This window comes from Oncorhynchus nerka, linkage group LG20 (assembly GCF_034236695.1).
Source record: "Oncorhynchus nerka isolate Pitt River linkage group LG20, Oner_Uvic_2.0, whole genome shotgun sequence".
NCBI classification, from domain to species: Eukaryota; Metazoa; Chordata; class Actinopteri; order Salmoniformes; family Salmonidae; genus Oncorhynchus; species Oncorhynchus nerka.
The window spans coordinates 2,987,145-3,002,119 of record NC_088415.1 but is presented as its reverse complement, the minus strand read 5'-3'; the positions used below and the strand labels follow the sequence as shown (position 1 = coordinate 3,002,119).

The following is a 14,975-nucleotide window of genomic DNA, read 5'->3' as shown; positions in this document are numbered from 1 at the left end:
AACCTCTACACTCTAACCTCTACACTCTAACCTCTACACTCTAACCTCTACACTCTAACCTCTACACCCTACACCCTAACATCTACACCCTAACCTCTACACCCTAACCTCTACACCCTAACCCCTACAACCTAACCCCTACACCCTAACCCTACAACCTAACCCCTACACACTAACCCCTACACCCTAACCCCTACAACCTAACCCCTACACACTAACCCCCAACCTCTACAACATAACCCCTACATCCTAACCTCTACACCCTAACCCCTAACCTCTACAACATAACCTCTACACCCCTACACCCTAACCTCTACACCCTAACCTCTACACTCTAACCCCTACACCCTAACCTCAACACTCTACACCCTAACCTCTACACTCTAACCTCTACACTCTAACCTCTACACCCTAACCTACACCCTAGCTCTACACCCTAACCTCTACACCCTAACCCCTAACCTCTACACCCTAACCTCTAACCCTAACCTCTACACCCTAACCCTCTACACTAACCTCTACACTCTAACCTCTACACCCTAACCTCTAACCTCCACACCTACACCCTAACATCTACACCCTAACCTCTACACCCTAACCTCTACACCTAACCTCTACATAACCCCCCCTAACCTCTACACTCTAACCTCTACACCCTAACCTCTACACCTAACCTCTACACCCTAACCCCTAACCTACACCTAACCCTAACCTACACCCTAACCTACACCCTAACCTCTAAACCCTAACCTCTAAACCCTACACCCTAACCTCTACACGCTAAACCCTAACCTCTACACCCCTACACCCCCTAACCCTACACTAACCTCTTCTACCTCTACACCCTACACCCTAACCTCTACACCCTATCTACACCCTCCCTAACCTCTACACTCTAACCTATACACCCTAACCTCTACACTAACCCTAACCTTTACACCCTCTACACTAACCCCTACACCCTAACCTCTACACCCCTAGCTAACCCTACACCCTAACCCCTACACATTCTACACATTTCTACACCCTTACCTCTACACCCTAACCCCTCTAACCCTACACCCTAACCTCTACACATTTACCTCTACACCCTAACCTCTACACCCCTAACCTGACCCTACACTACACCCTACACCCTAACCTCTCATTTCTCTCTCTCTACACCCTACACCCTCTCTCTAACTCTCATTTACCTCTACACTCCTCTCTCTCTCTCTCTCTCCCTAACCTCTACACTCTACACCCTCTCTCTACACCCTCTCTCTCTCTCTCTCTCTCTCTCTCTCTCTCTCTCTCTCTCTCTCTCTCTCTCTCTCTCTCTCTCTCTCTCTCTCTCTCTCTCTCTCTCTCTCTCTCTCTCTCTCTCTCTCTCTCTCTCTCTCTCTCTCTCTCTCTCTCTCTCTCTCTCTCTCTCTCAGCACCAAACCAACCAACATTAGAGGAGAATAGTGTCTGGTCCCAGTCATTTAACTCTCTCTCTCTCTCTCTCTCTCTCTCTCTCTCTCTCTCTCTCTCTCTCTCTCTCTCTCTCTCTCTCAGCACCAAACCAACTTTAGAGGAATTAGAGTCTGGTCCCAGTCATTTAACCTCTCTCTCTCTCTCTCTCTCTCAGCACAAAACCAACATTAGAGGAGATTAGTGTCTGGTCCCAGTCTTTCGACAAGCTGATGAAGAATCCTGCAGGTCGGAACGTGTTCAGAGAGTTCTTAAGGACTGAGTACAGCGAGGAGAACATGTTGTTCTGGCTGGCCTGTGAAGACCTCAAACAGGAGATGAACAAGAACACAGTGGAGGAGAAGGCACGCATGATCTACGAGGACTACATCTCTGTCCTGTCTCCCAAAGAGGTATGAGTACTTCCTGTTTCTCTCCCCCTTCCTCACCCCATCTTCTCTGTCCTCCCTCTCTCCTTTTCTCTCTATACTCCTCTGCCTATTGCCTGTCCTATTGTCTTAGTCCTCCCCTCATCCTGAAAAAGTTGAGACTGCAGCTCTCTCTCTCTCTCTTACGGGAGTTGTAGCGATGAGACAAGACTGTAATTACGAATTGGATACCAAATTGGGGAGAAAAAAATATATAAATTAATATTTATTTTTAGCCAGAGCCAAATTTGATGTTCCCTTTGATGGCATAGAAGGCCCTTCTTGCCTTGTCTCTCAGATCGTTCACAGCTTTGTGGAAGTTACCTGTGGCGCTGATGTTTAGGCCGAGGTATGTATAGTTTTTTGTGTGCTCTAGGGCAACGGTGTCTAGGTAGAATTGATATTTGTGGTCCTGGCAACTGGACCTTATTTGGAACACCATTATTTTTGTCTTACTGAGATTTACTGTCAGGGCCCAGGTCTGTCAGGGCCCAGGTCTGATAGAATCTGTGCAGAAGATCTAGGTGCTGCTGTAGGACCTCCTTGGTTGGTGACAGACGCACCAGACATTTAACTTTAGATTTGAGTAGGGTGAGGCCAGGTGCTGCAGACTGTTCTTGTGCCCTTGCCAATTTGTTGATATACAGATGAATTCGGTAAATACAAGTTTACAATCACTTAGTTTGGAGTCATTAAAACAAATTTTTCAACCACCCCACAAATTTCTTGTTAACTAACTATAGATTTGGCAAGTCGGTTAGGACATCTACTTTGTGCATGACACAAGTAATTCTTCCAACAATTGTTTACAGACGGATTATTTCACTTATAATTCACTGTAGAAGAAGTTTACATAGACCAAGTTCAGAAGCTTCTGATAGGCGAATTGACATCATTTGAGTCAATTGGAGGTGTACCTGTGGATGTATTTCAAGGCCTACATTCAAACTCAGTGCCTCTTTGATTGACATCATAGGAAAATAAAAAGAAATCAGCCAAGACCTCAGGAAAAAAAACTGTAGACCTCCACAGTTCTGGTTCATCCTTGGGAGCAATTTCCAAAAGCCTGAAGGTACCACGTTCATCTGTACAAACAATAGTACGCAAGTATAAACACCATGGGACCACGCAGCCGTCATACTGCTCAGGAAGGAGACACGTTCTGTCTCCTAGAGATGAACGTACTTTGGTGCGAAAAGTGCAAATCAATCCCAGAACAACAGTAAAGGACCTTATGAAGATGCTGGAGGAAACAGGTACAAAAGTATCTATATTCACTGTAAAACAAGTCCTATATCGACATAACCTGAAATGCCGCTCAGCAAGGAAGAAGCCACTGCTCCAAAACCGCCATAAAAAAAACACATTAAGGTTTGCAACTGCACATGGGGAAAAAGATTGTACTTTTTGGTGAAATGTCCTCTAGTCCGATGAAACAATAATAGTACTGTTTGGCCATAATGACCATCGTTATGTTTGGAGGAAAAAGAAGAGGCTTGCAAGCCGAAGAACACCATCCCAACTGTGAAGCACGGGGGTGGCAGCATCATGTTGTGGGGGTGCTTTGCTGCAGGATGAACTGGTGCACTTCCCAAAATATATGGCATCATGAGGGAGGAAAATTATGTGGATATATTGAAGCAACATCTCAAGACATCAGACAGGAAGTTGAAGCTTGGTCATAAATGGATCTTCTAAATGGAAAATGACCCCCAATCATACTTCCAAAGTTGTGGCAAAATGGCTGAAGGACAACAAAGTCAAGGTATTGGAGTGGCCATCACAAAGCCCTGACCTCAATCTATAGAACATTTGTGGGCAGAACTGAAAAAGTGTGTGCGAGCAAGGAGGCCTACAAACCTGACTCAGTTACACCAGCTCTGTCAGGAGGAATGGGCCAAAATTCACCCAACTTATTGTGGGAAGCTTGTGGAAGGCTACCTGAAATGTTTGACCCAAGTTAAGCAATTTAAAGGCAATGCTACCAAATACTAATTGAGTGTATGTAAACTCCTTACCCACTGGGAATGTGATGAAAGAAATCACATCTGAAATAAATCATTCTCTCTACTATTATTCTGACATTTCAGTCTTAAAATAAAGTGGTGATCCTAACTGACCTAAGACAGGTCATTTTTACGAGGATTAAATGTCAGGAATTGTGAAAAACTGAGGTGAAATGTATTTGGCCAAGGTGTATGTAAACTTCCGACTTCACTGTATAAGTTGAATAGGGTGGGGCTTAAGCTGCTTCCCTGTCTCACCCCACAGCCCTGTGGAAAGAAATGTGTTTTTTTGCCAATTTATACCTCACACTTTTTGTTTGTGTACATAGATTTTATAGTGTTGTATGTTTTTCCCATAACACCACTTTCCATCAATTTATATTGCAGACCCTCATGCCAAATTCAGTCAAAAGCTTTTTTGAAATCAGCAAAGCAGGACCACATGCACCACACCTAATGTTGCTCTACCATTCGTATGTCAACCATTTGGCGCCCTGTGTTTTAGGGTCCACCCACTGGTGGACATCTGACTGACAACATTTTTACAGATTCTCCACTCAGTTTTCAAATTATGGCCAGTATTCTTCAGAAGTGCTAAGCACTTAGTGTGTCCGTTAGTTTCCTGGTCTGTCTCTAAATCGTGTGGAGCCATACAGGGCAATGCAGGCCAGCTATAAAGCTTTACCCCATTCTACCCTCCTCTACCCTCCTCTACTATCCTCTACTATCCTCTACTATCCTCTAACCTCCTCTACTATCCTCTACTATCCTCTACTATCCTCTACCCTCCTATACTATCCTCTACTATCCTCTACTATCCTCTACCCTCCTCTACTATCCTCTACTATCCTCTACCCTCCTCTACCCTCCTCTAATATCCTCTACTATCCTCTACTATCCTCTACTATCCTCTACCCTCCTCTACTATCCTCTACTATCCTCTACTATCCTCTACCCTCCTCTACTATCCTCTACTATCCTCTACTATCCTCTCTACCATCTCTACCCTCCTCTACTATCCTCTACCCTCCTCTAATATCCTCTACTATCCTCTAATATCCTCTACTATCCTCTCTATCCTCTATCCTCTCTGTCCTCTACTATCCTCTACCCTCCTCTAATATCTCTCTACTATCCTCTGCCCTCCTCTACTATCACCCTCTCATCCTCTACTATCCTCTGCCGTCCTCTACTATCCTCTACCCTCCTCTAATTTCCTCTACTATCCTCTGCCCTCCTCTACTATCCTCTACTATCCTCTGCCGTCCTCTACTATCCTCTACTATCCTCTACTATCCTCTAACCTCCTCTAATATCCTTTAACCTCCTCTAATATCCTCTACCCTCCTCTACTATCGTCTGCCGTCCTCTACTATCCTCTACCCTCCTCTACTATCCTCTACTATCCTCTACTATCCTCTAACCTCCTCTAATATCCTTTAACCTCCTCTAATATCCTCTACTATCCTCTAATATCCTCTGCTGTCCTCTACTATCCTCTACTATCCTCTACCCTCCTCTAATTTCCTCTACTATCCTCTGCCCTCCTCTACTATCCTCTATCCTCTACTATCCTCTACCCTCCTCTACTATCCTCTACTATCCTCTACCCTCCTCTACTATCCTCTACCCTCCTCTAATTTCCTCTACTATTCTCTGCCCTCCTCTACTATCCTCTACCCTCCTCTAATTTCCTCTACTATCCTCTGCCCTCCTCTACTATCCTCTACCCTCCTCTAATTTCCTCTACTATCCTCTACTATCCTCTGGCCTCCTCTAATATCCTCTACTATCCTCTACCCTCCTCTAATATCCTCCACTATCCTCTGCCCTCCTCTAATATCCTCTACTATCCTCTACCCTCTAATATCCTCTGCCCTCCTCTAATATCCTCTACTATCCTCTGCCCTCCTCTAATATCCTCTACTATCCTCTACCCTCCTCTAATATCCTCTGCCCTCCTCTAATATCCTCTACTATCCTCTACCCTCCGCTAATATCCTCTACTATACTCTGCCCTCCTCTAACATCCTCTACTATCCTCTGCCCTCCTCTAATATCCTCTACTATCCTCTGCCCTCCTCTACTATCCTCTACTATCCTCTACCCTCCTCTACTATCCTCTACTATCCTCTAACCTCCTCTAATATCCTTTAACCTCCTCTAATATCCTCTACTATCCTCTACTATCCTCTACCCTCCTCTACTATCCTCTACCCTCCTCTAATATCCTCTACTATCCTCTACCCTCCTCTACTATCCTCTACTATCTCTCTCATCTATCCTCTACTATCCCTCCTCTACCCTCTATCATCTACCCTCCTCTACTATCATCTACTATCCTCTACCCTCCTCTATCCTCTACCCTCTCTACTATCTCTACTATCCTCTACCCTCTCATCTACCCTCTCTACTATCATCTCTACTATCCTCTATCCTCCTCCTACTATCCTCTACTATCCTCTACTATCTCTCTAACTCTAATATCCTCTACTATCCTCTACTATCCTCTACCCTCCTCTAATATCCTCCTACTATCCTCTACCCTCCTCTAATATCCTCTACTATCCTCTATCTCCTCTCTCTATCCTCTGCCTATCCTCTACTATCCTCTACTATCCTCCTCTATCCTCTAACCTCCTCTAATATCCTCTACCCTCCTCTACTATCCTCTACTATCCTCTACTATCCTCTACCCTCCTCTACTATCCTCTACTATCCTCTACCCTCCTCTACTATCCTCTACTATCCTCATCTCCTCTACTATCCTCTACTATCTCCTCTACATCTCCTCTACTATCCTCTACTATCCTCTACTATCCTCTACTATCCTCTACCCTCCTCTACTATCCTCTACCCTCCTCTATTTCCTCTACTATCCTCCCTCCTCTACTATCCTCTACCCTCCTCTCTAATTTCCTCTACTATCCTCTGCCCTCCTCTACTATCCTCTACCCTCCTCTAATTTCCTCTACTATCCTCTACTATCCTCTACTATCCTCTATCTCCTCTAATTTCCTCTACTATCCTCTACTATCCTCTACCCTCCTCTAATATCCTCTACTATCCTCTGCCCTCCTCTAATATCCTCTACTATCCTCTATCCTCTGCTATCCTCTGCTCCTCCTCCTCTCTATCTCTACTATCCTCTGCCCTCCTCTAATATCCTCTACTATCCTCTGCCCTCCTCTAATATCCTCTACCCTCCTCTACTATCCTCTACTATCCTCTGCCCTCCTCTAATATCCTCTACTATCTCTCTCCTCCTCCCCTACTATCCTCTACCCTCCTCTAATATCCTCTACTATCCTCTGCCCTCCTCTACTATCCTCTACTATCCTCTACTATCCTCTACCCTCCTCTAATATCCTCTACTATCCTCTAACCTCCTCTAATATCCTCTACTATCCTCTACTATCCTCTACTATCCTCTACTATCCTCTAACCTCCTCTAATATCCTTTACCTCCTCTAATATCCTCTACTATCCTCTACTATCCTCTACCCTCCTCTACTATCCTCTACCCTCCTCTACTATCCTCTACTATCCTCTACTATCCTCTACCCTCCTCTACTCTCCTCTACCCTCCTCTACTATCCTCTACTATCCTCTACCCTCCTCTACTATCCTCTACTATCCTCTACTATCCTCTACCCTCCTCTAATATCCTCTACTATCCTCTACCCTCCTCTACCCTCCTCTAATATCCTATACTATCATCTACCCTCCTCTACTATCCTCTACTATCCTCTACTATCCTCTACCCTCCTCTAATATCCTCTACTATCCTCTACTATCCTCTACCCTCCTCTAATATCCTCTACTATCCTCTACCCTCCTCTAATATCCTCCACTATCCTTTGCCCTCCTCTTCTACCCTCTGCCCTCCTCTTAATTCCTCTGCCCTCCTCTTCTCCTCTGCCCTATCCTCTAATATCGTCTCTCCTCTCCTCTACTATCCTCTACTATCCTCTACCATCTCTAATATCCTCTACTATCCTCTGCCCTCCTCTACTATCCTCTACCCTCCTCTACTATCCTCTACTATCCTCTGCCCTCCTCTACCGTCCTCTCTACTATCCTCTATCCTCCTCTAATATCCTCTACCATCCTCTACTATCCTCTAATATCCTCTACCGTCCTCTACTATCCTCTACTATCCCCTACCCTCCTCTAATATCCTCTACTATCCTCTACCCTCCTCTGCCATCCTCTACTACCCTCCTCTTCTGATCCTCTACTATCCTCTACTATCCTCTGCTATCCTCTACCCTCCTCTAATATCCTCTACCCTCCTCTACTATCCTCTACTATCCTCTACCCTCCTCTAATATCCTTTACCCTCCTCTAATATCCTCCACTATCCTTTGCCCTCCTCTTCTACCCTCTGCCCTCCTCTTAATTCCTCTGCCCTCCTCTTCTACCCTCTGCCCTACTCTAATATCGTCTACCCTCCTCTACTATCCTCTACTATCCTCTACCCTCCTCTACTATCCTCTACTATCCTCTGCCCTCCTCTACCGTCCTCTACTATCCTCTACTATCCTCTGCCTTCCTCTACCGTCCTCTACTATCCTCTACTATCCTCTACTATCCTCTACCCTCCTCTACTATCCTCTACTATCCTCTACTATCCTCTACCCTCCTCTAATATCCTCTACTATCCTCTAACCTCTACCCTCCTCTAATATCCTCTACTATCCTCTACTATACTCTACTATCCTCTACTATCCTCTACCCTCCTCTACTATCCTCTACTATCCTCTACTATCCTCTACCCTCCTCTACTATCCTCTACTATCCTATACCCTCCTCTACTATCCTGTACTATCCTATACCCTCCTCTAATACCCTCTACTATCCTCTAATATCCTCTACTATACTCTGCCCTCCTCTACTAGCCTCTACTATCTTCTACCCTCCTCTAATATCCTCTACTATCCTCTGCCCTCCTCTACTATACTCTACCCTCCACCCTCCTCTAATATCCTCTACTATCCTCTGCCCTCCTCTAATATCCTCTACTATACTCTGCCCTCCTCTACTATACTCTACCCTCCACCCTCCTCTAATATCCTCTACTATCCTCTGCCCTCCTCTAACCTCCTCTAATATCCTCTACCCTCCTCTACTATCCTCTACTATCCTCTACCCTCCTCTACTATCCTCTACCCTCCTCTGCCCTCCTCTACTATCCTCTACCCTCCTCTACTATCCTCTACTATCCTCTACTATCCTCTACCCTCCTCTACTATCCTCTACCCTCCTCTACTATCCTCTACTATCCTCTACCCTCCTCTACTATCCTCTACTATCCTCTGCCGTCCTCTACTATCCTCTACCCTCCTCTAATTTCCTCTACTATCATCTGCCCTCCTCTACTATCCTCTATCTCATCCTCTACTATCCTCTACCCTCCTCTAATATCCTCTGCTTTCCTCTAATATCCTCTACCCTCCTCTACTATCCTCTAATATCCTCTACTATACCCTCCTCTACTATCCTCTACTATCCTCTCTAACCTCCTCTAATATCCTTTAACCTCCTCTAATATCCTCTACTATCCTCTAATATCCTCTGCTCTATCCTCTACTATCCTCTACCCTCCTCTAATATCCTCTACTATCCTCTACCCTCCTCTAATTTCCTCTACTATCCTCTACCCTCCTCTACTATCCTACTATCTACCCTCCTCTAATTTCCTCTACTATTCTCTGCCCTCCTCTACTATCCTCTACCCTCCTCTAATATCCTCACTATCTCTCTGCCCTCCTCTCTATCCTCTACCCTCCTCTAATATCTATCCTTTGCCCTCTGCCTCTGCCTACTCTAATATCGTCTGCCCTCCTCTACTATCCTCTACTATCCTCTACCCTCCTCTACTATCCTCTACTATCCTCTGCCCTCCTCTACCGTCCTCTACTATCCTCTACTATCCTCTGCCCTCCTCTACCATCCTCTACTATCCTCTACTATCCTCTACCCTCCTCTACTATCCTCTACTATCCTCTACTATCCTCTACCCTCCTCTACTATCCTCTACTATCCTCTACTATCCTCTACTATCCTCTAACCTCCTCTACCCTCCTCTAATATCCTCTACTATCCTCTACTATCCTCTACTATACTCTACTATCCTCTACTATCCTCTACCCTCCTCTACTATCCTCTACTATCCTCTACTATCCTCTACCCTCCTCTACTATCCTCTACTATCCTCTACTATCCTATACCCTCCTCTACTATCCTGTACTATCCTATACCCTCCTCTAATATCCTCTACTATCCTCTAATATCCTCTACTATACTCTGCCCTCCTCTACTATCCTCTACTATCTTCTACCCTCCTCTAATATCCTCTACTATCCTCTGCCCTCCTCTACCCTCCACCCTCCTCTAATATCCTCTACTATCCTCTGCCCTCCTCTAATATCCTCTACTATACTCTGCCCTCCTCTACTATACTCTACCCTCCACCCTCCTCTAATATCCTCTACTATCCTCTGCCCTCCTCTAACCTCCTCTAATATCCTCTACCCTCCTCTACTATCCTCTACTATCCTCTACCCTCCTCTACTATCCTGTACCCTCCTCTACTATCCTCTACTATCCTCTACCCTCCTCTACTATCTCTACCCTCCTCTACTATCCTCTACTATCCTCATCTCTCTACTATCCTCTACTATCCTCTACCCTCTCTACTATCCTCTACCCTCTCTACTATCTCTACTATCCTCTACCCTCCTCTACTATCCTCTACTATCCTCTGCCGTCCTCTACTATCCTCTACCCTCCTCTAATTTCCTCTACTATCATCTGCCCTCCTCTACTATCCTCTACTATCCTCTGCCGTCCTCTGCTATCCTCTACCCTCCTCTAATCATCCTCTTCGTCCTCTACTATCCTCTCCTCCTCTACTATCCTCTACTATCCTCTACTATCCTCTAACCTCTCTAATATCCTTTAACCTCCTCTAATATCCTCTACCCTCCTCTACTATCCTCTGCCGTCCTCTACTATCCTCTACCCTCCTCTACTATCCTCTACTATCCTCTACTATCCTCTAACCTCCTCTAATATCCTTTAACCTCCTCTAATATCCTCTACTATCCTCTAATATCCTCTGCTGTCCTCTACTATCCTCTACTATCCTCTACCCTCCTCTAATATCCTCTACTATCCTCTGCCATCCTCTACTATCCTCTGCCATCCTCTACTATCCTCTACCCTCCTCTACTATCCTCTACTATCCTCTACCCTCCTCTAATTTCCTCTACTATCCTCTACCCTCCTCTACTATCCTCTACCCTCCTCTAATTTCCTCTACTATTCTCTGCCCTCCTCTACTATCCTCTACCCTCCTCTAATATCCTCCACTATCCTTTGCCCTCCTCTTCTACCCTCTGCCCTCCTCTTAATTCCTCTGCCCTCCTCTTCTACCCTCTGCCCTACTCTAATATCGTCTACCCTCTCTACTATCCTCTACTATCCTCTACCCTCCTCTACTATCCTCTCTATCCTCTGCCCTATCCTCTGCGGGTCCTCTACTATCCTCTACTATCCTCTGCCCTCCTCTACCATCCTCTACTATCCATCTACTCTATCCTCTACCATCATCTCTACTATCATCTGCTATCCTCTACTATCATCTACCCTCCTCTACTATCCTCTACTATCCTCTACTATCCTCTACTATCCTCTAACCTCCTCTACCCTCCTCTAATATCCTCTACTATCCTCTACTATCCTCTACTATACTCTACTATCCTCTCTATCCTCTACCCTCCTCTACTATCCTCTACTATCCTCTGCTATCTCTACCTCCTCTACTATCCTCTACTATCCTCTACTATCCCTACCCTCCTCTACTATCCTGTACTATCCTATACCCTCCTCTAATATCCTCTACTATCCTCTAATATCCTCTACTATCATCTGCCCTCCCTCTACTATCCTCTACTATCTTCTACCCCTCCTCTAATATCATCTACTATCCTCTGCCCTCTCTACCCTCCACCCTCCTCTAATATCCTCTACTATCCATCTGCCCTCATCTCTAATATCCTCTACTATATCTGCCCTCCTCTACTATACTCTACCCCCTCCTCTCTAATATCCTCTACTATCCTCTGCCTTCCTCTAACCTCCTCTAATATCCTCTACCCTCCTCTACTATCCTCTACTATCCTCTGCCCTCCTCTACTATCCTGTACCCTCCTCTACTATCCTCTACTATCCTCTACCCTCCTCTACTATCCTCTACCCTCCTCTACTATCCTCTACTATCCTCTACCCTCCTCTACTATCCTCTACTATCCTCTGCCGTCCTCTACTATCCTCTACCCTCCTCTAATTTCCTCTACTATCCTCTGCCCTCCTCTACTATCCTCTGCCGTCCTCTACTATCCTCTACCCTCCTCTAATATCCTCTGCCGTCCTCTACTATCCTCTACCCTCCTCTACTATCCTCTACTATCCTCTACTATCCTCTAACCTCCTCTAATATCCTTTAACCTCCTCTAATATCCTCTACCCTCCTCTACTATCCTCTGCCGTCCTCTACTATCCTCTACCCTCCTCTACTATCCTCTACTATCCTCTACCCTCCTCTAATTTCCTCTACTATCCTCTACCCTCCTCTACTATCCTCTACCCTCCTCTAATTTCCTCTACTATTCTCTGCCCTCCTCTACTATCCTCTACCCTCCTCTAATTTCCTCTACTATCGTCTGCCCTCCTCTACTATCCTCTACCCTCCTCTAATTTCCTCTACTATCCTCTACTATCCTCTGCCCTCCTCTAATATCCTCTAATATCCTCTACTATCCTCTACCCTCCTCTAATATCCTCCACTATCCTCTGCCCTCCTCTAATATCCTCTACCCTCCTCTAATATCCTCTGCCCTCCTCTAATATCCTCTACTATCCTCTACCCTCCTCTAATATCCTCTACTATCCTCTACCCTCCTCTAATATCCTCTGCCCTCCTCTAATATCCTCTACTATCCTCTACCCTCCGCTAATATCCTCTACTATACTCTGCCCTCCTCTAACATCCTCTACTATCCTCTGCCCTCCTCTAATATCCTCTACTATCCTCTGCCCTCCTCTACTATCCTCTACTATCCTCATCTCTACTATCCTCTACTATCCTCTAACATCCTAATATCCTTTATCTCTCTCTAATATCTCTACTATCCTCTACTATCCTTTACCCTCCTCTACTATCCTCTACCCTCCTCTAATATCATCTACTATCCTCTACCCTCCTCTACCCTCCTCTACTATCCTCTACTATCCTCTACCCTCCTCTACCCTCCTCTACTATCCTCTACCCTCCTCTAATATCTCTACTATCCTCTACTATCCTCTACTATCCTCTGCTATCCATCACCCTCCTACCATCCCTCTAATATCCTATACTATCTCTCACCCTCTCTATCCTCTCCTCTAATATCCTATACTATCCTCTACCCTCCTCTACTATCCTCTACTATCCTCTACTATCCTCTACCCTCCTCTAATATCCTCTACTATCCTCTACCCTCCTCTAATATCCTCTACTATCCTCTACCCTCCTCTACTATCCTCTACTATCCTCTGCCCTCCTCTACTATCCTCTACCCTCCTCTACTATCCTCTACTATCCTCTGCCCTCCTCTACCGTCCTCTACTATCCTCTACTATCCCCTACCCTCCTCTACCATCCTCTACTATCCTCTACTATCCTCTGCCCTCCTCTACCGTCCTCTACTATCCTCTACTATCCCCTACCCTCCTCTATCCTCCTCTACTATCCTCTACCCTCCTCTGCCCTCCTCTACCCTCCTCTTCTGACCTCTACTATCCTCTACTATCCTCTACTATCCTCTGCTATCCTCTACCCTCCTCTAATATCCTCCACTATCCTTTGCCCTCCTCTTCTACCCTCTGCCCTCCTCTTAATTCCTCTGCCCTCCTCTTCTACCCTCTGCCCTACTCTAATATCGTCTACCCTCCTCTACTATCCTCTACTATCCTCTACCCTCCTCTACTATCCTCTACTATCCTCTGCCCTCCTCTACCGTCCTCTACTATCCTCTACTATCCTCTGCCCTCCTCTACCGTCCTCTACCATCCTCTACTATCCCCTACCCTCTCTATCCTCCTCTACTATCCTCTACCCTCCTCTACCCTCCTCTTCTGACCTCTACTATCCTCTACTATCCTCTACCCTCCTCTACTATCCTCTACCCTCCTCTACCCTCCTCTACCCTCCTCTACTATCCTCTACTATCCCCTACCCTCCTCTATCCTCCTCTACTATCCTCTACTATCCTCTACCCTCCTCTACCCTCTTCTTCTGACCTCTACTATCTTTTTAATCATTTAGTGGCTTTTAATTGGCGTGTGTGTATTTTCTTTATTCAAATAGTTAAATAAGGATAAAATAAATAATACAAATCATGTATCTTATTTATCCAACACAACTAATCCCACGTGATTGGTCCTCCTGCTCTTCAACTTGTTGTTGCTGGAGTAAAACAGGTACTTTTAAAAAGGCTAATCGTTGCTCAACAATTCTAAATGCAATCGCTTTGAAAAGTGCTTTGAATTTTTTTTTCTCAACTGGTAATAGAAGGAGCACTTCCCCGTTCACCATTCAAGTCAAATGGCTGTTGCCTCGTCACCCACCACTTTACAATGTGAGCTGGAGGCAGTATACATTTAGAAAACAGACTTAACTGTTCGAAACCGGTATTTTTTATTTCATATTATGAGACACGTCTTACCTTGCTTCAAAGTAGCCTATTGGCAAAAATTCAACCATGGAAACATGGAGGCAAATATTTTATAAAAACTTCATAGGCGGGGAAACCTTACAATTTAAGAAATGAGCGCATGGAACTCATAGCCTGTAGGCCAAGCCTTTAACTTCCATTACACTGGTAAAGCGAGACCGGAAACACAGGGATAAATACACAGGGGGTGGAGACAATAAGAGGATAGGTGAAACAGATCAGGGGGTGACAGCAGCAAGCCTTTAACTTCCATTACTCTTTCACACCGAAGACTGGTGATTGTCGGAGGGGAGATAGTTGGAAATATTTTTCAAATAGCATACTGT

General features: G+C 45.2%; 1 protein-coding gene across 3 annotated transcripts in view; it reads left to right on the top strand.

Annotated features, from left to right (window-relative positions):
- Positions 1-14,975, top strand: part of LOC135562782 (regulator of G-protein signaling 20-like) — a 251,854-nt gene that overhangs the window by 135,189 nt on the left and 101,690 nt on the right. For all 3 annotated transcript variants that reach the window (XM_065005127.1, XM_065005126.1, XM_065005124.1), the window contains exon 5: positions 1,613-1,847. In XM_065005127.1, the coding sequence (XP_064861199.1) occupies positions 1,613-1,847 (235 nt within the window). The remainder of the gene's footprint in view (positions 1-1,612; positions 1,848-14,975) is intronic.